This window comes from Microtus pennsylvanicus, chromosome 16, assembly GCF_037038515.1.
Source record: "Microtus pennsylvanicus isolate mMicPen1 chromosome 16, mMicPen1.hap1, whole genome shotgun sequence".
Taxonomy (NCBI): Eukaryota; Metazoa; Chordata; class Mammalia; order Rodentia; family Cricetidae; genus Microtus; species Microtus pennsylvanicus.
The window spans coordinates 37,161,548-37,186,233 of NC_134594.1; the positions used below are offsets into that span (position 1 = coordinate 37,161,548).

At 38.3% G+C, this 24,686-nt stretch overlaps 2 protein-coding genes across 4 annotated transcripts in view; one reads left to right on the forward strand and one right to left on the reverse strand.

The window, feature by feature from the left end:
- Ift80 (intraflagellar transport 80) overlaps window positions 1-4,302 on the reverse strand; it is a 76,736-nt gene extending 72,434 nt beyond the window's left edge. Inside the window, exon 1 of one of the 3 annotated variants that reach the window (XM_075950832.1) lies at window positions 4,172-4,302. The gene's annotated coding sequence lies outside the window, so the exon portion shown is untranslated. Of the gene's footprint in view, window positions 1-3,977; window positions 4,050-4,171 lie in introns of those variants that run through there. The other 2 variants (XM_075950833.1, XM_075950834.1) reach the window with 2 other exon arrangements.
- Window positions 4,303-4,719: 417 nt separating this feature from the next.
- The window catches only part of Smc4 (structural maintenance of chromosomes 4), a 33,238-nt gene continuing 13,271 nt past the window's right edge, over window positions 4,720-24,686 (forward strand). The window contains exons 1-12 of the mRNA XM_075950831.1: window positions 4,720-4,856; window positions 5,725-5,859; window positions 6,806-6,984; window positions 7,535-7,726; window positions 9,104-9,280; window positions 16,302-16,466; window positions 16,711-16,838; window positions 18,096-18,236; window positions 18,964-19,114; window positions 20,745-20,909; window positions 21,583-21,816; window positions 23,208-23,393. Of these exons, the coding sequence (XP_075806946.1) occupies window positions 5,730-5,859; window positions 6,806-6,984; window positions 7,535-7,726; window positions 9,104-9,280; window positions 16,302-16,466; window positions 16,711-16,838; window positions 18,096-18,236; window positions 18,964-19,114; window positions 20,745-20,909; window positions 21,583-21,816; window positions 23,208-23,393 (1,848 nt within the window). The 5' untranslated portion in view covers window positions 4,720-4,856; window positions 5,725-5,729. The remainder of the gene's footprint in view (window positions 4,857-5,724; window positions 5,860-6,805; window positions 6,985-7,534; window positions 7,727-9,103; window positions 9,281-16,301; window positions 16,467-16,710; window positions 16,839-18,095; window positions 18,237-18,963; window positions 19,115-20,744; window positions 20,910-21,582; window positions 21,817-23,207; window positions 23,394-24,686) is intronic.

Genomic DNA, 24,686 nt, shown 5'->3' on the forward strand with positions numbered 1-24,686 from the left:
TTTTTTCATAAGATTACTAATCTCTGTACTTGATCCTTTTCATTTTCTAAAAGTTATTGATTGGAGCTGGAGAGATTACTCATGGTTAAGAGCACTGGCTGCTCTTCCACAGGTCCCAAATACAATTCCCAGCAACCACATGGTGGCTATAATGAGATCCAGGGCCTTCTTCTGGTGTGCAAGCATACATGTGGGCAGAACATTTTATACATTAATAAATAAATCTTTTTTGAAACTATTTTATTTTCTTATTATTAACTTTTTTTTTGATTTTCAGGAATTTATTGGGGCACTTTGTTTACAAAGTACATCTACCACCAGGAAAGGGCATCCAACCCATTACAGATAGACGGTTTTGAGCAGTCATGTGGGTGCTGGGGATTGAACTCAGGACCTCTGGAAGAGTGTTCAAGCTTAACCTACTCCATTAGCAGTTATAATGAGATGTTTATGAAGTGCCCAGCAGAGCACCCGACACGTAGTAAGCACTTAGTAATTGCTATGTATTTGAAGAGAAACCACTGTTTTGGTCCCCCAGTATACACTCACTCTTTTCTAGACAAAAGGAAATTACCTATACAAAACCCACTCAATGTGGGTGGAGTAGAGCCAGCAGGAGACCCACACTTAAGCCAACTGGAGCCTTCTAGTCTGTCTGTACAGACACTATTTCACAGGTGGCCCAGACTGCTTCTAAAATAAAAGATGGAAAGGAAAATTCAGCTTACCTGGGTCTTCAACTTTCAAGGTTTTCAGCTCTAGTAACTATACCTATCTTATCCCAGGAAGCAGAGGGCCTGGAGGTGCCAAATAGCACCATGACCATAATGCTATAATGCCATAATAGAATGCAAAGCAAGTAAGAAACCAAACTCTGGTGTCTAATTGCTACAAAGGGGTGTGCGTGTGTGTGTGTGTGAGTTTGTGTGTGCGTATGTGTTACTGGCATGGAATCCATGGCCTTCTGGATACTAGAAAAGTGGTATAGGGCTGGCTTACATAATTTTCTAATTATAGGATACAATTTTTTTTCTCAAGGACCTTCGATTGGGTCATCTGTCACTTGTCATCTAAGAAGGCCTGAGATATGACTTTGTTCTTTTTACATCCTAAAGATGGTATTGCCTCAGTTGTTCTGGTGGTACTAACCTCTCTGTATTTAAACCATAAAATCCTTATTATCTATTTTTCCTTTTCCATTGTTTTATTTCGTTTTTACTTTTGTTTCTGGGACAGAGCCTTATGTAGCCCAGGCTGGCCTCAAACTAGCTATGTAGGCAAGAATGATCTTGTACCCCAATAGTCTTGCCTCTGCCACTCTAGTGTTAGGATTACAAGCAAATGCCACCAGACTAGGCTAGTATTCCAATTATCTGATCCTATTTTCTCTTCCTCGATATATCTTTCCATAATTAACACACAGGAAAAGACACAATTCTATCTTTCAAGTGAAGTTTCCAGAAAATAGCTGTTCTACTTCCTATCTTCTCAGAGGTATTTTTGAGGCAATAAGATCTGTAAACATTTCAGTGTGATTACAATACTATAAGGCTTTGCTAATCCCCTGTGCTAGGGATGTAGCCCAAAACGCCAGTCATTGCAGACAAGCACATCATCACCAAGCTATTATCAACAGGATGGTCATTCCTATCTCTGTTAACTGAAACTTTGCACAATAGTCTCTAAATATGCATTATTCAAATAAATGTATGCTTATTAGCAGATATCTAGATGATTTAAAGTTTACAGTTACAAATTTTTAAAGATTTCGGACTGTCTTTAAAAGTTTATACTCAACCATCAAACCATAAAAGAGCAATATTCTGTCTAGAAAAAAAATATCTGCATAAAATAACTGAATTCTTTCCTTTCTATTGTATAGGCACTCCTTACCTGCCACGTGAAGACTGTTTAATAACAACCTAACTAAAGCTATCACTGATCTCTTCCTTTAACTACCCCACTCCCACCTCAGATACTCGTCAATCATTGGTTTTCCTTCTCATTCTTCCCTCCCTCATCATTGTATAGCACTGGCTCCAACTCACTATGTAGACTAAACTCACAGCAAGCCTCCTGCCTCCTCTCCCGAGTGCTGGGATTACAGAAATGGCTACCACAGCCGGGCAATGGTGGCGCACGCCTTTAATCCCAGCACTCTGTGAGTTCGAGACCAGCCTGGTCTACAGAGCTAGTTCCAGGCTCCAAAGCCACAGAGAAACCCTGTCTCAGAAAAACCAAAAAAAGAAAAAAAGAAATGGCTACCACACCCAGTTTGTAACTATACTCTTGACTGGTCTTTCAAGATCCTTCATAAGCTACTCTTCCTCAAATTTGCTATGGCATTATTTATAATTAGCACACACTTTAAATATGTCATCACATTGCAGTATCAATTACTTATGTGTACTAGATGAACAATTACAAACAATTGGATGAGATAGACATTAGCTGTTGAGTTTTATAAATAAACTCTCCCAGAGATACTTTGTGAGGAAACTGCCCAATCATATAGCCAAAGAAATCATAGAATCTGGGGTTGTTTTCTATTTTTTAATGTGTATAATGAGTGTATAATGAGTGCCTGCAATTAAGTATGTATATATGTATGTATGTGTGTGTGTATGTGTGTATGTATGTGTGCCTAGTATTGACAGTGTCCAGAAGAGGGTATCAGGTCCCCTGGACTGGAATTACAGGAAGGTGTGAACTGCCCCATGTGGGTTCTGTGAGAGCAGCAAGTGCTCCTATTGCTGAATCATCTCTCCAGTCTCCCTGTTTTCCATTTGCATTTTTCTACTAAATTCTGCTCTGACTGGCACACACACCTTTTTACTATAGTGATTTTACTTGTATGACGGTCTTATCTGCATGTGTGTATGTGTACTACATGCATGCCTCCTGCCTGAGGAGGCCAGAAGAGGACAATGGATCCCCTGGAACTAGAACTACAGATAGTTATAAGCAGCTGTGTGGGTGCTGGGACTGAACCTGGGTCCTCTGCAAGAACAGTAAGTGCCTTTAACCACTGAACCATCCACCCTGGCCCAGTCTACCGTTCTTATAGTAGGTATCTTACAACACTCAAAAATACAAGAGTCCAGAAGCCCCTAACCATAATCCCTTTACCCTCTGGTCATCCCTACCAGTCCTCTACACACGCCCCAAAAACTCACTGAGTTTTTTTGGTGACATTTGTTCTATGAAGACAATTTATTTTCAACTACAAATATAAAGGTACATTACAGTATTAAGTAAATGTGTATTCATACCACACCAATCTCCAAACCCCAGCAAATGCTTACACCTGGGTGGGGAGGGGGGGTTCCCTCCAGTATTTTCTGAGAATCACTGCAACTAGGTTTTATGCATCTAAGAGCCATAATACATTTCAGAGCAACAATATAAATTCATTCATAAAACAGGCTTATTGCTGCTCTAATAGGCCAGACCCTAAATAGGTAAAGAGAAAAGGAGAGGCCAACAGTTCTGAATTTAAAAGTTGCTGTATAAATATTGAAGGCAGTCAAACCAATGAGTGATTCTTTAACATGGGGGTGGGGTGAGTCGGATAGTTTTACAAAAATTAAAGGAAAACTAACTCTCCAGAAATACAAAGCACAAACACACAAAACTTTATATACAATTTTCGGAGAATTAGAAACGGAGTCCCCACCACCATGATCCTCAAACTCAGGTTAAAAGTCCATTAACGAAACTAATTCTCCGGGAAAAGGAACTTTACATCTGTTTAATAATTCTGGCTATTCCTTTCAGAGTGCAAGGCACAGAAATGCAGTTTATGAACTAATTCCACCATAATGGTAACTAGTTAACACGAGCAAACCGTTTCTCCCATTAGGAGCCCTGTCGGCCAAATAATTACTTTAAATCCAAACCTTTCATTAGTGACACTAACACAAACCAGTTCAGAAACCATTGCTCTTCATACGTGGACCACCAGATTACTCACTAACCCCGGTCTCCTCGCTTTCCCGGGAAACTCCACATCCCAACATCTACACAGAGAGAGCCCTGCTGGCTGGAAGGAGATGGGGGACAACTGATCCTCCGCAAAGCTCGTGTCTTCGGCGTGAGGGAAGGTAGGTCCCAGTGGCCGCCACGGCTTCCAAGCCCTTCCTTCAAAGGCTCTGGAGGTGAAGAAATTTACCTCAAGTTCCCGGAAAGCGGCGGCGATTGCTCTCAGAGCTCTGACCAGTTACCAAGAAGCCTCCCGACCTTCCCGTCACCATAGTGATTTCTAAGCGCTGAAAGCGTTCGCCACTCCTTCCCTGTTCCCGCGATACTTGCCAGTTGCAGTCACCGGAGCGGGCCCTAGACCCCGCCCCCGAGTGAGCCCGCCCTCTCACCGAAGGCTGTCATTGGACATCAGTTGTGGGCGGGACCCTGCTGGGTGGTTTGTTTCCCCCCCCCTTATCAAAATTCCTCAGTTTCCCAAATGTTGTCGTCCCAACGACGCAAAGGGCTGTAGTTCCCACGGCTCTGTTTCTGGGGGCGACCCTAGGAGAGGCGTCACTCTCCTCGCTGTCCCTCCTCAGCCGCGACCTCCCCTCGCGCCACGGTCCTCCCCACCCCCCCACCCCCGGCTGGACCCGCGCATGCGCACGAACGGCCCGGCGACTGCGGTGGGACCCGCCGCACTTTTTTTTCAAATTCGCGGGTCCCAGAAACCATTGCGCGCATTTGTAACGAATTTCCGTTCGAGTTTGGATTTTAGGCGCCATTTTCGAGTGAAGGACCCGGAGCCGAGACACCGGTGGGAGCGAGGCGGGGGGCGGGCGGGGGCGGCCGTCGCACGGTTTGCAGTCCTCTGCTCGGAGCACAGCCGCCGACAGGTAAAGGAGTTCCCTCCCGGATCGGGTTGTCACACTTTTCCGTGCTGTCCCCCGGTTCTGCCGGCGGCACAGGCCTGGAGCTCGAGCGGCCGAGTGCGGCGGAGGCGGTTGGGGGAGCTCCGCTGCCTGTCACCCCTCCCCCTCGGCCGCCGGGCGGCGGCTCCGGCGCCTCTTCCTGGGGGAGGCTGCGAGCCCGTCGGGGCCGGGGCGTCCTCCCCGGGCCTGCCCGTCACGCCTTCCGAGGGGGACCGCAGTCCCGCACAGCCTCTCCCTGGGACTTGGCACGGTTTCGACTGTTGGGCGGGACTCCTCCCCGGCCCGGGAGGGATGGACCCCCGCTGGCGCGGAAAGTGACCCATCCCGGGCAGACGCTGCCCGAGTCCCCTTTAACAGACAGCGTGTGGCGGGGGACTCCAGCCTTTCCGCTGGGGCGGTGAGGAGAAGAGACCTCGACTCCCCCGACCGTCCGGGCGTCCGGACCTAAATGGCGGGGGTTGGGGGAGAGGAGCCGCTGGGCAGTCGGGGCTGCTCTAGAGACGAACTCTTCTCAGTAACTCGGAGCGCGAGCATCCCCAGCCCCGACGGCGTGGGAATGTCACCAGATGGCTTCCCGGGGCCGGGGGGCGCGTTTGCAAGCTTGAACTAGGTTTCCCCACTTCCCTGGGTGGTCGGAAACCCCGTCCCGCCCGGTCGCTCCCGCGGTGGTGGCGGTAGCCGCTCTCCAGAGGACCCGCTACCTGCTGCCAGCGGGGTCGGGGGACGCGCTGGCGGGTGGGGTTGGGTCACGGGCGGAGCCCGTCCTGCGGCCGCGGGACCTCGGCTGCGAGCCGCGGGGCTGACCCGACTCCCGGGCTTTCTCCTGCCGCAGCCACGATGCGGCGGAAGGGTACCAAGCCCTCCGTCTGCCGCCAGGAGGGAGAGCCTCCGCCCTCCCCGGACAGCGACCACCGGGACGAGGACCCGGAGCAACCGGACGGCGGAGCGGACGGCGCTGCAGCTGCAGGTGAGTGACCGGCGGGGACCCGCTGGGGTGGCCGGGGCGCGGGCGACAGGTTGACGTCGGAAGGTCGGTGTTGCCAGAAGTGCGGCTCCGGAAAGCCACTCTGTGGTTTTCAAAGGAATTCCAGGCAGTTTTGCTGTAACGGTTCTGGAAGGGATGAGGGTGAGCGGCAGGAGTTGTGGATTTCGGTGATGTTTGGGAGTAGCACTGACATCTTTATTGTATTTGGCTGAAAGTGGCACGGTCAGCCCAGAGTTGTTGAGCGCCTCTCCGCCCCTAAACTGAACTGGATGTGATGCAGAGTTTGTGCGCTCCAGCCTCTGCCTTGGATTGCCCTTTTTGGTGCACTATTAATTTTTAGTTTTTAAAGTGCGTCGCGTGGGGGGGGGAGTATATGCACATAGGCGAGGCTCACTCATTGTGGGTGCTAGGAACCGAACGCCAATCCCCTGCAAGACAAAAAAAAAAAAAAACAGCTGGGCCCCTTCGATTGCCTTTAAGAGAAAAATTAATTTGAGAGCGTGTAGTATTCCGAATGTAGAAAATAAGAGCCATTGTGAAACTCCTGTGACCGTGTTACTGGAGCTTGGGAGTTATCTGAAGTGCTCAGCCATGTGCAGTTGGATTTGCTGTCGTTTGGGTTGTGTCTCCTGTTTACTATAGGAAACAGGGACCTCTGCGATAGTCACAGGTTTGAATATTTATGGTGTGGTGATTTTACTCCTCTAGGAAATATAGTGAATTTTATGACGGAGGTATTTCTTTCACGAATTTTACTTTTCATAAAACTAAGCTAAAAGATTATCCATCCCCGTGAGTTTAGGATATTTGTGTGGAAAATAGTTTCCTGGGTTTCATATGTAACATCACTCGATTCCGTTCTTTAAATAGACCTCCACCCAATTACACTAATGTAGGCTTTCGCCTCTTTGCCTTTCCGTTAACCTAGAGACTCCAGGTGAGGAAATTGATAACAGAAGTTTAGAAGAGATTTTGAGTAGTATTCCTCCACCCCCACCTCCAGCAATGGCCAGTGAAGCTGGAGCTCCTCGACTAATGATAACTCATATTGTAAACCAAAACTTCAAATCCTATGCTGGAGAGAAAATTCTGGGACCTTTCCATAAGGTATTTGCCCTTTTAAAGAACTTATAATACGTCTTTATTGCAAGATATTTCCGTTTTCTATCTATCCTGACTCTTTACACTGCCACACACACCCTAGTAGACACATACAATATGTTGCCAATGATTTCAACAGCAGGAATTAGTTTTTCTTTATCGGATATCTTTTCATCTCTTTAGTAATGACATTTTCATGTTGAATCTGTGTTTTTATAAGGGAATGTTTTCCCATTGGCTGTTGTAATGCCTTCTGCAAAATGTTGGAATTAGACTTTGAATATGGTTTTATTGAAGATACTAAAGCTTGTGCTAGAGCAGAGCATGCTGTAAGAAAACTCAAAGTGGGTTTTTGGAGTATGTGGTTTCCCTCCGAGCACCAGCTCACTCTCATTCTTGGGGAGCTCTCCTTATGCTTAATTCTAAAGAGAAAGAAAGAAGAAAACTCATGTATATTCTAATAATGAAAACTTTTAAGTGCCTCTAGTTTTTTACTACAAATTAATAGTTTTGATGTGATTATTTAAATTTAAACTTTTAAATTATTTTTATGCAGCGCTTTTCCTGTATTATTGGGCCAAATGGCAGTGGAAAATCCAATGTTATTGATTCCATGCTTTTTGTCTTTGGCTATCGAGCACAAAAAATAAGGTCTAAAAAGCTGTCAGTATTGATACATAATTCTGATGAACATAAGGATATTCAGAGTTGTACTGTAGAAGTTCATTTTCAAAAGATAATTGATAAGGTAAGAAATTATTTTCTATTTGCAACTTCAAGCAAGAAAAACAGCTGGGCACATTTTGTTATTGTAGGCCTGAATTGTTTCTTTACTATTTGTGTATAATTAAAGCAAAAGAAATATTGCTTCTGTGACCATATTTACTTCAGCTTTTTGGAAGAAAACAGTGATTTTGGGGAACCCTGAGTGCTAAATAAACATTCATTCACTATAAATACAGACTTGATTTTCAAAGTTACATTTTTTATTGCTTTAGAATAAACATTTTAATCTTTAAAAATGTAATGGTTTACTGAGTTGCTATTCCCATTCTTTCAATGTACATTTGTTATTAATAGCAATGTGTGTATCTGTGTGATATAAAAGAACTTTTCTACGGTTTGAACTACTGTGATGCTTTTCTGAAATGGTAGGGGCCAAGCTAGCGTTTTTGTTTTCTAGAAATGTAGACCATTGTAAATAATGACCAGATTATTTACATGGTTCTGTGGGTGTTTTTCACATCTATTTACTTATTATATTAGACACTTGATTCAAAAAGCAACTGAAAAGAACCTACAAATAAGGAAATGCACATGATGAAGTGATTAATTTAGGTGGTGGGGTTTTTTTTAACATAAAGAAATTACACAGAAGCATTTATCTTAATTTTGCTTCTTAATTCATTCTGTTGAGCACCTGAGTTAGAGAATAGAGAACTTATGCTAAAATAGATTAATTGCTTTCTTTTATTGGGTATATAATTGTGAAGTTTTTTTTACGGTTTGTTTTGCTTTCAGTTGATGATAGGGGATGCTGTTCAGGAAGGTGCAAAGGGGTATCTTGTGTTGTACCACCCTACCCCTACTAAACCCGACTAACAGCCTGTACTCCCTGACAAGACCACCACCAAAAATGTATTTTCCCTTAATATGTTCCTTAAGTCATCTCTTTTTGTATAACTTTTTAACCAGTCAGCATAGTTACTAGTTTGAGTGAGGTCAGGTTGTTTTAGATATATCCGGACTTTTGTCCACCGTCCTTGGTTCTTATTCAAATATATTTTTTTGGCTTGTTTGGAGCTAAAGTTTTATTTGCTGGATTTTGGCTTTTTGGTTTAGAGATCTTTGAGAAAGAAACCGAACGACTTGGAGAAGTATCTAGTCCTCGCTAAAGCAATGTTTTTGTTTTTATTTTTTTAATTTTAGAGCAATTGTCAGTTTGTGTACATACTTAATTCAGAGAAATAAGGACTAAATTCTTTATATACATGTATGACTGAATTTGTTAATTTAAGAAATATTTAGTCCATTGGATTAGTTTCAGTATAAAGTAAATGAAATTTAGATCAGACCTGTCACTTTAATACCAACCGTTTTCTGGTTTTGTTTTTCCTAAAAACAGGAAGGGGATGATTATGAAGTCATCCCTAACAGTAACTTCTGTGTATCTAGAACAGCCTACAAAGATAACACTTCTGTCTATCATATCAGTGGGAAGAAGAGGACATTTAAGGATGTTGGGAATCTTTTGAGAAGCCATGGAATTGACTTGGACCATAATCGATTTTTAATCTTGCAGGTAAGTTTATAAACACTTCTAAGGTTCTTGGTTTTAAATTTTTGTTTTGTGATCAAGCTTGAAAGCATGTTCTCTTTACTGAGTCCTGTGTTTGGAGCCTTAAAGTACTGTAGCAGCACATCATGGTTTACATGCTGTAGTCAAGATGCGAATCATTATTTGCTGCTCTAGAAATTTAAGGAAATTCATTCAGAATTTTATGGTTATCGTTGTATGTTCATTTTATGTTTTGATATTGGACATACTTGTTCCGCTCTAGCAGCACGTAAATATTGGCGTAGTGAAATAAATATTAAACACCAATATTATTGTGCTGCTTTAGTGTGACAGGCATACAGCAACTATCACTTCTGTTTGTATTTCCCTTTAAAATAACATTTTAAATGAGATCTTTTAATAGTCTGCCCTTTTTGTTTATTCTCGTTTTTCTCTAACCTAAAAGCTATATACTTTATATTTAACAAGTTTCCCTGAACTCCTAATATAGTATTTTTAACATCTATAGTGTTAATAAAGGTTTACTTAAAATGGGTCTTCTTTTGTTTACAGTGGCCTGATTCTTAAACCAGTAATGTTAGTATCATCTCTTAGAGAAGTCTTTTTTAAAAGAAAGTATAAAAATTAAGTGTCTGGTATTAATTTGATTTTTAATTTGAAATTCCTGTTTTGATTTAAAGATAATTTTATTAAACCCTGTATTTTGTTGTTTGTTTCTTTACCCCCCTCCCCCCCCTTTCTTTGGGAGTGTGTGTAAGTAAAAGTATGTCCTGCTAGTATAACTTGTTGCAAGGAAAATATTGTCACTGGGGAAAGGAGCTGTTGGTTGATTAGGTTTTTGTTTTTTCGTGGTGGTAGGGTTTTGGTTAGTTGGTTTGTTTGTTTTGGTGAAGCTCTGCCTTTGTTAGGTATTATGAAATTCCTGTTTTGATTTAAAGATATCTTATTCTTTTGTCCTCCCCCCTAGCTACTAAGAGCATATAAAATTTAGAGAGATGTTGCTTATGTAGAGGTAGCTACTGCTATGTTCTATCATATGCTACTGATTTTAAAATAAGTTAGGAGTTTTGATTTGATACAAAATGTTTTGTTGTGAGGACTAAGTGTTCCCATTAATAATAATTTTTCACACATTTTAAACTATATTCCTAAGGATTTTTTTTATTGTAAACATACATTGTATAGAAGGCAAATAATAATTTTCTGGAATAACTCTTACTACCCTTAACTATCAGAATAGTGCATTTACAATACTTAAATGAACCACTTAAAAATAAATATTGAAAATAATCACGTGCATGTAAATAAAATTTGAATTTATATAGATGTGTCTTAAGCCATGGGTGTTTTTGCTTTCTTTTTTAAATGAATTGTTCTGTTTTGTGGATTTTCATATCTGGGAATTTAGCTTGATAACTATGAATAACAAGTTGTATTGCTTTATAATACTAAATTTAATGATGGTAACATTTTTGTAAAGAATTATACTTACCATTTGTTTATTCTTTGCTATTTGCTTAACTTTATCCTGAAATAATCAGTTTTGTGCCAGTGCAAAATAAACTATTTTAGGTAAAGTTTTTATGCAGCTTATTTATACAATTTGATAATGAAAAAAGTGATAAAGCAACTTCCCAAAGACATAAATTACAAAGTGTTGAGTTTATATTTAAAAATATGCTTCTGAAGTCCTTAAGATGATTATTTGTCATTATCTGAACCCTTTTATGTACCCTTACATTTTTATATTTACCAGACAATACTAACAGATTCAGTTTGATTTGGTTGGATTTAGAAAAGAACTTTAGCAAGTTACCTTTTAGGAAGAAAAAACTGGACATTGAACTTAAATTTGAGGAAAAGTGGAAGTAGTGTTTGTGAGTTTTTCTTAGCTTTTTACCAAAATATTTGACTCTTAGACTAATAATAGACTTAAAGCTTGTGAAGATAAGATTATAGCTTCTATTTCATTCTTCCAATCACTAACATTTATCTTAAAAATTACCCCTGGTTAGGATGGGGAGAAAACTGACACAGTATCATAAGATCAGCATCCAAGACATAAGTATACAGACTGGACAGTAATGATGATTGCATCACTTGTAATATAAATTTAGATAAAGCAAAATTTTTAATATTAAAATGCACTAAATTTTAGAAATTGTTTTTAAAAGCTTTTCTGGTGTTATGGATTTGTTTTTTTAAGTAAGCATTTCTAGTATAAAAATCCATTTAAATTTTCAGTAACCGTTCTGATGTGTTTCTAAGGAGTGTGTGAAGGTTAATGTGAAGGTGGTTAAAGCCCTTTCTTTTCCCTGGATACTGGCAGACTGCTGGGCGTGTCCACTGCAGAAGTAGTCGATTACAGTCGCCTGGCCATTGGTTTGCTTAGTTTTATATCTTACTGGAAAAGTTTGTGACATTTTAAGACTATTAGTCCAAACAGGAAAGGTTTTATTAGTCTGTATTATTTCATAGGTGACTATTACTTAATTAGATTTGATTGGTTTGCTCCATTAGTTAATGCTTTTGCTCCATTCCTGTTAGAGAAATGGTAATCCTAGACTCGTTACCTTTCAAGGTTATATTAATAAATGGGTGTGTTGGGAGTAGTTTTGTAAATTCCTTAAAAAGCAGAAATTGGAGTTTGTCAAAAATTTCTGTGTTTTATCTTCATATTACAAAATAAAGCATTTTTGTTAATGTTTTCTACTCTGGAGAATTGATTAACCTAGATCTAAGTTATTACTCATGTTTTTTAATATACTTTTACAGTTGGCATGGCATATAAACTATTTGTTGTGATCTCTTAATCTGTAGAAATAAGAAATCTAAAATGGCAAATCTATGACTTAAGTTCCAAAAATATTTTTACTAACTAGTAATAACTTCAGTTTTCCAAAGGTGCCTGGCCCAGTGTCTCAACTATGGAAAACAAGCTAGGAAGCTGCCACTAAGCACCCAGAATAGATAAGAAAACTAACCACAAAGCATTCTTTTTTTTACTTCTGTACTTTGGACAGATATTAACCTTGGGGATTTGGTTACTTGTCCTCTTGTAAAAATAAATTAGGATAAACTACTTGAGGAAGATAGAAGTTAACTTATAGTGTAGCAAATAACAGGGAAAATTAAAATGATTTAGGGGAAAAAAAAATTTAAAGAGCCCAAGGGATTAGAATATTCTTTGGTGATAGTCATTGTCTAGCACACATGAGGCTCTGGCTTGATATCTAATGTGTATGAATGTTTTGCCTATGTGTATGCATGTGTACTGTATATATAGTTGGGGCCAAGATGCTCAGGAGAGGCCATCAGAATCCCTAGAACTATAGTTATGGATGGTTGTGAGCCACAGTGTCAGGGCTGGGGATTGAGCCGGGGTCCTTTTAGAAGAGCAGTCAGTACTTAAATGCTAAGCCATCTCTCCAGCCCCCTCCCCATTGTAATGAAAGTAAAAGAACTAATTTCACTTCCAAGTCCTGGCATTTCAGGTGTGTGCTGCCATAGCCGACTTTCTCTTAGATTCTTAAGTTCTAAGTGCCTGTAAGTAAGATTTTCAAAGAATGGTTTAACTGAATCACAAGATCTTTGATACCCAGCAAAGCCTTCATTAAGTTAGGGCTTAAGCACCTTTCTAATTTATTTTTCCCCCTTCTGTTGCTGGGGATCAAATGCAAGGCCTTCTGCAAGCACTCTACCACTAAGCTGTATCCCATTCTCACTACTCTCATACAACAGTGGGGGGGGGGGTAAAATTTTGTTCAGGGGATGCTAGTGGCTGTGGCACGTGCCTTTAATTCCAGAATGCAGACGGGCAGAGGCAGACAGATCCCTGAGTTCAAGACCAGCCTTGTCTACACAGAAAAACCCTGTCTCAAAAAAGAAAACTTTGTTCAGGCACATGGGTTTATTCTCAGAAGTCAGAGGCAGAGACTGATCTCTGAGTTCTTGACCTATAGAGAGTAACCCTGTCTCCAAAAACAACAACAACAAAACCAAACTGTCCAGTATGCTTTTAAGCTATAGAAAGTAGCAATGACTAAGGGTGTGTGAAATTTTAACAACTTCAGTTATAACAATTTGAAATGTCTTTTAGATATCACTATTGCACTATTATGAGATTTGTAACCTTGGTTTGAAAGAGTGGCCCTTTTAAGTTCAAGTGCTATAAACTTTTTCTGGATAATGGGAAGAAAGATCTTAGGTGGTTATTCTTGTTGCAGAGAACCTGAGATTGATGCCCAGCATCCAGTTTACAACTGCCTGTTACTGGCTCCAGGGGATTCAGCATCCTCTTCTGAACTGTGTAGACAGACACCTGCACTAATGTGGGCACATAGGCATACATGCCCAACTTAAAACCTTTTTTAAAAAAACTATTTCAGAGTGGGGCTGTGGTGGCACATGCCTGTAATCCCAATACTAGGGAGGAAGAGGCAGGTGGATCTCTGTGAGTTCAAGTTCAGCCTGGTCTACAGAGCGTATTTCAGCACAGCCAGGACTGTTACATACTGAAAACCTGTCTTGAAAATCAAAAAACAAGAGAGAAAGAAAAGAGGCACTGGAGAGATGGCTTAACAGTCAAGACAGAGGGGGGTACTACCTATATGTGGTACATAGACATATATGCCAGCACTACAACCTACACATAAAATAATAAAATGATATTTTAAGCCACAACAGTCCTAAAAGAGATGAGTAAAAGCTTACTGGTTGTCCTTTATTCACTCAATAACTGGTCTTTAGGCTGAATGCAGTAGTAGGGTGTGGTCATGCTCTCCTTAAATCCTAAAACTCAGGAGGCAGAGGCAAGCAAATTCCTGTAAATTCAAGGCTAGCCAGTGCTGCATAGAGAGGAGAGGCTCTTTCTCAAAGAAAAACAAAAGCAGTAATACAATATAATACAATCTAAAGCATACTGTTGCTGAGACTTGACTTGGAACTGTTTGGATTCATAAATGAACTTGTCTTTAACTTTATTAGCATGAGAAGAAATCAGCTCCACATCCTTTTTATTTCAGAAGGAACAATAATAAAAATGACTACCATGCTTTCTCTGAAGCTAGGTTACTTCCTGATAACTATAGACACCTTCTAAAAGTAGTTTGGTCAGGAAACATGATACTACTTAAATGTGGGATGCTGGGAACCAATCTCAGGTTTCACTGGACCCCATGTTTTGAATTTTTGAAAAATACAGACTTAATATCTTGTCATTTGACTGAAATGTGGGTTCTTTTGGCATTTTTTTTCTTATTTTTCTTCATTTTTAAATAGACATTTAGATAATTCAACTTGAGTCAGGTACTATATTTTGTAAGTCATGGGTACTACTGAGCATTTTATAATGCGCAGCACTATAACCACAGCAAAATCATTGTGCCCAGATACCAGCAGTGCAACTGTTGATAAACTTTGCCTAAATAACTCTGAGTAAGACTGAAATTTGTACTATAATCCAAAGCTTTGGGCATACTTCAGTATGGGTCCTGTCTAAACTTATAATTTTGTAACACGAATAATAAAAATCTAGAGACAGATATTGGGGTTCAACACCGAAGACCAGAAAAGCAAAGCAGCCAACCACTGGCTCTTACCTCTACCTCAGCTCAGACCAAAAACTGGGCAATATTGTCTATTTTCAATTCTCAGATTGAGACTGGAAGTGAGACCTGTCTCCTCCCATCTTATATTCTTTTCTAGTGCTGGAATTAAAGACGTGTACCACCACTGCGCAGCCTGTACAGCTAACTAGTATAGCTGCTGGGATTAATGGTATGTGCAAACCACTGCCTGGCCTGTATGGCTGACTAGTGTGACTTCTTTGCACTGAACCTCTATTAAAACAAGTAATATACCACTATATAATTATTGATTAGGGTTAGATGGGAAAGTACTCTGCATAAGTATCTACGTAATATAATAGTAGTATAAATACAGGCATTTTGGTTTACAGTTTCACTCTCTACTTGGTGATCATGTGGTGCTGGATCACCAAAGTTCTAACATTGTGGTGATGTATAAAAAACTATGTATATAAAACTGTTAGCCTTTAATCCCATAGCTCTTGGGAGGCAGTGACAGGTGGAGCTCTTCAAGTTCAAGGCCAGCCTGCACTACCTATTAAAACCCTGTCTTAAAAATCAGCAAACTGCAGTAGTGACTAGATCGTAAAATGTTAAAGTACATTATTTTCCTTCAATACATTTTAGTCTATTTCTTAAGGTTTAGTCATACGATTATAAAAATGGGAATTACTAAAATATCTCAACATGTAATTCTTTTCTTGACCATTTAGCTAAAAATAGGATTTTTTCCCCCACTTGCCTGTTTATTTGCTATTGAGATGTTTAAAGAACAAATAGAATTTTCTACAGAATTTTCTTCACTTTCAGATTAATTGGTTACCTGGGAACCAACCTTAGGTGTTGATTATAGATTCTTCTTTTTAGGTAGTCAGAGATTTTAATTATAGTTCAAGGTTCATATATTGATTACAAACAGTTTTCCTCTGTAGCCTATAATAGTCCTGTTTGCTCTCTGTAGTAAGGGTGCTTAGAGGAAAAGATAATTTCCTTTTCCAGTTAAGACTCTCAGTTCAGAAAAACCAGAACATTAAGTTTTAGTCATCTTTTATGGAGTGGGTCACTTGTTAGACTTACTACTAGGGTTATAGAGAAGTTAGATAGTGAAACTATAAGCTCTCTGGCAGGTTTCCTTATATAGTATAACTATGAAGGGAACTTTTGAAAATTATTTTTCAATGAGCAATACTGATAATTGGTACCTTTTCAAATTTTGCTTAACAGAAAAATTTGTTTACTTAAAACTCCAGCACAGGGTGCCTTTGTGTTGGTTTGTGCTGTCAGTCATTTTATAAGCTTATATATGAAAGGGGTTTTAGACCCTTGCATAAAACATCCTTAACCTGCCTGAAGAATATCATTTTAGTTGAGATTACCCTCTTTCAGGAGAAATTTAGCTGTTGTATACAATGAGTGTGAATGTGACTCTCTTAAAGGGTGAAGTTGAACAGATTGCTATGATGAAACCAAAAGGCCAGACTGAACATGATGAGGGGATGCTTGAGTATTTGGAAGATATAATTGGCTGTGGACGGCTAAATGAACCTATTAAAGTCTTATGTCGGAGAGTTGAAATATTAAATGAAAACAGAGGAGAAAAGGTAAATGAATTTCCAGTAGACATTTATTGCCAATGAGAATGTCTTGTTTATGGATCAACTGTATTTATTGAATTGAATACATACTTTTTATAATTCATGAAGAAATGTTTGGGGTTTTTTTGTTTGTTTGTTTTACTGAACCCTCTATTTTTATACTAGCCTTTGGGTGAAATATTTTACTTGGTGTTTATGTTCCAAACTGATTTTATATATGAAATATGTTTTGACTCTTCAAATTTTGTAGTTAAACAGAGTTAAAATGGTGGAAAAGGAAAAGGATGCCCTAGAAGGAGAGAAAAACATAGCCATTGAGTTCCTTACCCTAGAAAATGAAATGTTTATAAAAAAGAATCATGTCTGTCAATATTACATGTAAGTATTCTGGTCAACTTTGTATAAATTTCTAAGCATCAAAGCCTTCTTTTCTATAATACTGTGACGATGTAAATTTTTCTGAAAGTCACTAAGTACTAACTTTTTAATGTCATCTTTTAGTTGTGCCAGTTCTGAATAGTGATTGTGTGTTTGTGTGTGCACATGTGCATTGCATACAGTAGCCCTGTCATTCAAGGATAGTATTCAGAACCTAACAGAAACCACAGGTAGTACTAAACCCTTATATATACTATTGGTGTCCTTCAGCAGTGCAACAACATCAGAGTAATCTGGGATGTGGTGCTGCTGTTTTAATTACTACTATTACTATGCAAGGGTAGGTGAGCACCAACTCCCCAGGTAGGAAGACTACTTTAGGGATCATTTTCTCCTTCTACTAGGTGGCTCCAGAGGTCGAATTCAGGTAGCAGTTATGTCCTGCAAGCATCTTTACCTTCTGAGCCATCTCCCCAATCAATTGTGGGGTTTTTTTTTTTTACAGTTTGGTGGGGGAGGAGTGCATACACGCACAAGTGTGCACATATAGAAACCATAGCAAAATATGGAGTGTCTTCCTATATCTCTCTCCACTTCATTCCCTTGCAGGCTTTTTCCCTAAAGCAGAAACTCACTGTTCCAGCTAGGCAGGCTAGCTACCATGCTCTCCACCCCTCCCACAATGGTCATGTTAAACAGCCCACTTAGTCATGGTGCTGTACAGTTTACTTGGGTGCAGGAAGTTCATACTCAGGTCTTCATTCTTAAAAATCAAATGTTCTCACTTAATTGAACCATCTCCTCAGCCCCTCCTTTCATGTTTTATGCTCTTTGCATTATTAAGAAGTATAAGGAGAGTTAGTGAACATAAGCATAATGATACCTTACAGTTGATAACCATTATGGCTACTAAGTAACTATAAGGTTGATATGCACCTGTTGGTATGCTGAATAAAACAAAGATTAATAATGATAGGCACTGTGCAATTTAATATTGTTTATTTCCGTAATTTATCATTTAATATATTCAAATGATAGTCTACCACAAGTAACTGAAGCTTTGAAAAGCAAAAACATAAAATACTACTATACACTGTTGAATGATAGATCTAATTTATTGACTGAACCAATTTTGTTCCTAAATTCTCTCTAGCCTTAACCCATTTCCATAGCCCTAGCTTGCTATAAATTGATGAATATTTTAGAAGCAGCTGATTTTACTAATGTTACTTTACATTCTCTAATTTTCCCCTTTAGTTATGATCTGCAAAAAAGAATTGCTGAAATGAAAACCCAAAAGGAAAAAATTTATGAAGATACTAAAGAAATCACTGAGAAGAGCAATATGCTTTCAAATGAAATGAAAGCTAAGAATTCAGCTGTAAAGGATATAGAAAAGTAATAATCTTTGGGAAAATACCAAAAGTATTTAAATTCATTTTTTTCACTTGTGTCTGAATGTAATTCATTTCTCAGTAAATAGCTCTTTTAGGCACCACCACCCCCTGTACCTAACTTAATGTTACAGAGTGCCCAACAGTCATACAATAAGAAATGCCTTTCCCCTTAAAAAACTAAGACATGCGCATTTTACCTGACCCATTAGCCCTAATAGTTTGCAAATTTGATTTTGAAATAGAATTTTGGTTTGTTTAGGTAGACTTTAAAAATTATCATGGCTCTATTTTGTGCCAGCTTTCAAATGACAATAGTATCCTTAAGTAAGTTTCATTTATTTATTTTTTATTTATTTATTTTCATTTATTTTTTGCTCTCAAGATAAGGTTTTTCTGTAGCTTTGGAGCCTGTCATGGAACTAACTCCTGTAGACCAGGCTGGCCTCAAACTCACAGGAGGCCTCTGCCTCCCAAGTGCTGGGATTAAAGGTATGCACCATCACCACCAGGCACTCATTTCTGAATTTTTATGAGCAAATTCTTATATAGCTGGACATAAGGAACACAAGATGGCTCTCCTGGTCTTAAAAAAAAAATGTAATGTCTTCAGCTATCAGGGAAAATCAGCTTGGAAGTTTTAAGATTTTAATAAGAGTCTTGACATGTCTATAGATGAAATATACTAGAAAGACTTATATCTATGACTAATAATTTACTTTCTTTGATAGGAAACTTCATAAAGCTACAAAATTTATTGAAGAGAATAAAGAAAAATTTACACAGCTAGATTTAGAAGATGTTCAAGTTAGGGAAAAATTAAAACATGCTACAAGTAAAGCCAAAAAGCTGGAGAAACAACTTCAAAAAGATAAAGAAAAGGTAGGTATTGGAAGAAATCAATTATTCAAGTCTAAATACCAGATTTAATTTTTTTCCCCAAGTTCACTTGACTTTGGTTCCCTAAGAAAATAAATTGGGATGTTTATATTTTGTCTGAACACAATTTTGTCCCAAGGGTTATGTTATACATTACAAGTTTTAGAGCTTACATTAATAATAGTCATCTACATAATCAACAGTTCTGTTTTGATGGTGGTAATAATTTTCGTTTCCCTTAAATAGTAGTTTAAAGGAGTTTTTAGGTGTTTTATCTTTTTTGTTTTTCTTTTTTTGGAGATAAGTTCTTGTTATTTGACACTAGTTGGCCTGGAACTCACTGTATGGACCAGGCTGACCTCAATCTAACTTGGATTCTCCTGCCTCTCTGCCTACTTAGTACTAGATGGTTAAAGAAGATACTTTTATTTAGATATTAGAGTTTTTAAAAACACCTGCCCCCCCCCAAACAATCATTTTTCTTCTGTGTCTGCACAAGTGTGCTATTGCATATATCTGAGGTCAGAGGACAACTTAAGGGAGTTGGTTCATTCATTTAACCTTGTGGGTCTCAAGAAACAAACTCAGGTCATCAGGTTTGGTGGTAAATGCCTTTACTCGTAGAACAGTTTTAGTGTCATAGAAACTTCCAGTGGAGTCAGCAAAGAGAAAAGGCTTACAAGTGACAGACTATCTATTCTGGAGTTAAAGTTTTAAAAGTGAATTTTGTGGCCTGAACAAATGGCTTAGTGAGCACTGACTACTCTTACAGATGACCTGGGTTCAATTCCCACATCCTCATGTCATCGCAAGCTGTCTATTACTCTGCTCCCAGATGCCTGTTTTGACATCTGCAGGCATTGCACACATGTGCTGGATAGACAGCTATTCAATAAATACTCTTACATCTAAAATTAAAAGAAAATCTCAACCCCCCACCAAAAAAAAAAAATGTTTAGACCAGAATGTAGAAGTGCCTATTTGGGCTAATCTAGTGTCTCTCAAGCTCTAGTCATTGCTTTATCAGAGATTAATAGACAACACCCAAGACTCAGTTTCTACTTGACCCTTAAGGATTTTCCAAATACATTTGTATTGACTATAGCTTAACAAAGGTTTTTATGTAATAGTGAAAAAAAAATAATGTGGAGTAATGCTCAAATTCTATAAAGACGTTAGCTTTTTATTTTTTTAAGATTTTTTTTTTTTTAATTTTGTGTGAGTGTGACAGTGCCAGAAAAGGATATTGAAGCCCCTAGAGCTGGAGTTAACAGGCAGTTGTGAGCAGCTGGGTAAGGCAGCTGGACTTAGATCCAGAAAAGAAGAAAGTACTCTTTCTTAACTGCCAAGCCAGCTCTCCAGCCCTGAGGCATTAGCTTTTAGGAGTAAAATGTCGATGTATGATCACTACCTGAAGGTGTTTTAGATAAAATAGTAACTCTACATAGTACCTCTGGAAAGTTAAAGTTCGTAAAAATGTCTTACTATTGGGTTAAGGGAGCAAACAGATAATTTGTTGTGTTGTCTTCAGATAACTATAATAGAGATCCTAAGAAATACTTCTTCAGGTAAATTTTCTTCAGGTACCCTCAGGAATATATTTCCATAACCTTAATTTGTTTTATAATCCCAGGTTGAAGAGCTGAAAAGTATACCTGCCAAGAGTAAGACTATCATAAATGAAACAACAACTAAAAGTAGTTCTCTTGAGAAGGAGAAAGAGAAAGAAGAGAAGAAATTAAAAGAGGTTATGGATAGCCTCAAACAGGAGACACAAGGGCTTCAGAAAGAAAAGGAAGTAAGTCTTTGTCAGTGATGGTTTTGGTGTTTTTGCAATAACATCCAAAGGTGAGCTTCTGGAAATAAGTTTAGGCCTAGTGCAGTGGTCCTTGCCTATATTATAATGTCAGCTATCTGGAGGGGAGTTAGAGGCAAAGTTATGTTAGGTAACAAGACTGTATCTCAAACTGTTGAACCTTTTAGGTTAACATTTTAAATTTCAGTCTACACTGTTTTGCCTTTTCTGTTTTCTCTTTTTGAAAGATAAATGTTAAATGAAGAATTTATGATAGAAAATATGAAGCCAATACTTTGACTTATAGCCATTCTGTGCAGCCATATTTTCTTATTTAATTTATTTTGAGTTTTTTTTCTGTGTATCTTTTACTTCATATTTTCTACATAAATTTCCTAAGTTCAAGGCTTTCCTTAGTTACTACCTTTTAATTTCTGAAATTAGCATGCTAATACCCACTTCACAAAGCTCATATGACATCAATTAGGAAAGAATTGAATAGTGTACAATGACAACTAGACATGGACTGTGTTAATCTATTCCGCCTACAAGAATTATTGATGCCTACTATATTTATGGACTTTACTTTCATAAATTGATCTCAAGAAGTATAATTTTCATTTTGGTCTAAGCTTGAAAATAAAAATTTTTGTATTTAATGAACTCATTTTTATAGGATCGAGAAAAGGAACTTATGGGTTTTAACAAATCAGTAAATGAAGCACGTTCAAAGATGGAAGTCGCTCAGTCAGAACTTGATATCTATCTCAGTCGACATAATACAGCAGTGTCTCAACTAAGTAAAGCAAAGGAAACTTTAATTACAGCTTCTGAGACTCTCAAAGAAAGGAAAGCTGCCATTGGAGAAATAAACACAAAACTCCCTCAGACTCAGCAAGAATTAAAGGAGGTAAATTTTTGCTTCTATATTTCATCTAAACATTTTCAACCCAGTTATATGTGTAATTTTTGTTTTCGTTTGTTTGTAATATTGGGGTTTAAAGTGATTGGCATATAGAAATTTTTTTCAACATAATCTCCCATGAGAAAGTATTTCAGTGTTTGAATGGACTGATAATTAACTCTGGTAGAGAGCTTCTGGAGCATGCATATGACCCCAGATTCCATCCCTAATACACCCCCCAAAAAAGGAATGCAGGGAGACAAACTATACTGTCTCCAAAAGCAAGCAATAAATAACAGCTGTCACAATCCCATGGGAAAAATTTAAACAGATTTCTCAGACTGGGTATGTAGTTTAGTTGGTAGAGTACTTGCCTTGGGAGCATGAAACCCTGGTTATGACCACCAGCACCACTTAAAACTAGAAATGTCACTACACCTGTAACCTTAAAGTTTCTTAACAAAGTTTATCCTCATACTGCCAAGATGATTATTTGAGGAACTGGATAAATGGCTTAATGGATACCAGATTTGATGCTCTTAAAAAAAGACTAGTCCCCATCACTCACATAGGGTGGTACATGACTGCCTGTGACTCTAGGTTTAGGGGTTCCAGTACTTTTCTGGACTCCAGGGGCACGTACACACACACACGCACACACAGGTATACATAATTAAAAACAAGTTGGGCTTGTTTGTTTTAAGATTTATCCATTTTATGTATATGAGTATTTCATGTGCATGTACATCTGCACATCAAAAAATCAAAAGTTTCCTGATGTGTAAATTTTAAGTGTGATTTAAATTATATCTAGTGAGTATTTTTTGGATTGTTTTATCTAAAATTTGAGCTTTTACTTTATGCCTATCTAATAAGGAATGGGGAAAATAGATAAGATGGTTTCTAAATTGGAAATTGAGATACTAAAGTATCTGAATGTGTGGCTCCTCTGTTAGTAGCTATCCCAATCATCTTTCCCACCTCTGTTTAGGAACTGTGCCTTTTTGTTTTGTTGTTTCTTAGCCAAACATCCGTAACATAACAATGGTACTGCCCAGCTACACATACCTGGATCTGGTTTTGTTTAGGGCAGAACTTGAGAACTGGTAGAAACTTCCACCTGTGGGGTGCCAGACTGGGGTTTTTATACCTGTAGCTACTTTAAGAGAAGCTGGATTCCCTCTTGCTGACCCAAATAATTTTCATTTCTTTTAAAATAGGAAAGGTTCATCTGTATTTTCAAAGCCAGGCCAAAATAGCAACATGAAAGCTGAGTGCCAGTTCTTACGCAATTTTTGGGCCTCTCTTATTGTTGAAGCATTATAAATAGTTTTCTGCTGTTATTGGGTATATCTAAGATTGAATGCTTATAGGTTTTATTTTGTTCTCACTTTTAGAAAGAAAAAGAACTTCAGAAGCTAACACAAGAAGAAATAAACTTGAAAAGTTTGGTTCATGATCTTTTCCAAAAAGTTGAAGAAGCAAAGAGTTCCTTAGCAATGAATCGAAGTCGAGGGAAAGTACTTGACGCGATAATTCAAGAAAAAAAATCTGGCAGGATCCCAGGAATATATGGAAGACTGGTAAAGTAGATTATATTTTACCCAGAAAAGACATTATAAATTATATTCTTAATTTGACTTCAGTATATATTGTTACTTTGCCTAAAATAACATTCAGTTTTTACTTGAAGGCATGACTGCACAGACAAAATATTTTGCCCTTACAGGTCTGTTGTCGTTATTTATGTAGTTTTGAGCTGTTTATATTCATGTTATACATTACTCTTCTGCCCTTCCAAAACTAATCTGAGAATATTTTTGAGTCAGGACTTCATGTAGCTTAGATGGATTTTAAAGTAACACTGTGGCTAAGGTTGACCTTGGACTTCGGATCTTCTGATATTCTTGCCTCAACTTCCTAAGAGCTGGGCATTTGCCATCATACAAGAAAAGTTTTTTTCAAAAATAATAATTTAGAAGTTGGTCTTGATGGTGGTGCATGTTTTAATATCAACACTTGAGAGGTAGAGGCAGTCAGATCTTTGAGATCAAGGCCAGCCTGATCTACATATTGAGTTCTAGACTGGCCAGAGTTGTATAGTGAGGCAGTATTGCTGAGATCTGTTGTCCCGTTCATCACCAGGGTTGGTTTGGCTGATCTTGCTGAACAGGCTTGTGCCTGTTCTCTATTTCTCCCTCAGCATGCCAAGTATGTTCTTCCTAAAGCTGCACAAAATGATCTAATAGAATGACCATCCAAATAGAAGAGGACTGGGTTTTTTGGTTGAGGATGTGCCGTGGTTGTACTTCCCTGCTAGAACCTCCAGACAAAAATAAGGATTTAATGTAAATACTAAATGTTTATTTAATATTTATTAAATACTTTATTTGATTTTAGATTTTAATATAAAACCTAAAATTATAGGTTTTATCACATTTTATTTAACAATTTGTTTATGGTTTGGAAAGGTGAGCTAGCTAATTTAGAACTCTTCAACCATAACTGAGACTTCTTTACTTAAACTTCTTGAGCTCATATACCCAGTTGTTGAGTTCCCTACTCAGCCTTCTGGAAAGGGGGACAAATGGAATTTAACCAATATGGTTACTTCTATATCTAATATTAGATGACTTCTTTCTTAAACAGATTGATCCTGTTTATTTGCTGTGAAGAACTAAAGTTATTCAGTGAAAGCTGCTAGAGATCTTTTTCCTTCTTCCTCCTCCTTCCCCTTCTTTTTTATTTTTTTGGTTTTTTTTTTTTCAAGACAAAGTTTCTCTGTGGTAGTTAGTTCTTCACAGCAAATAAAAGATAGCTAAGAGATAAATTCATAACTACATACTTAATTCTAGGTAGCTTTCAATATGAAACTT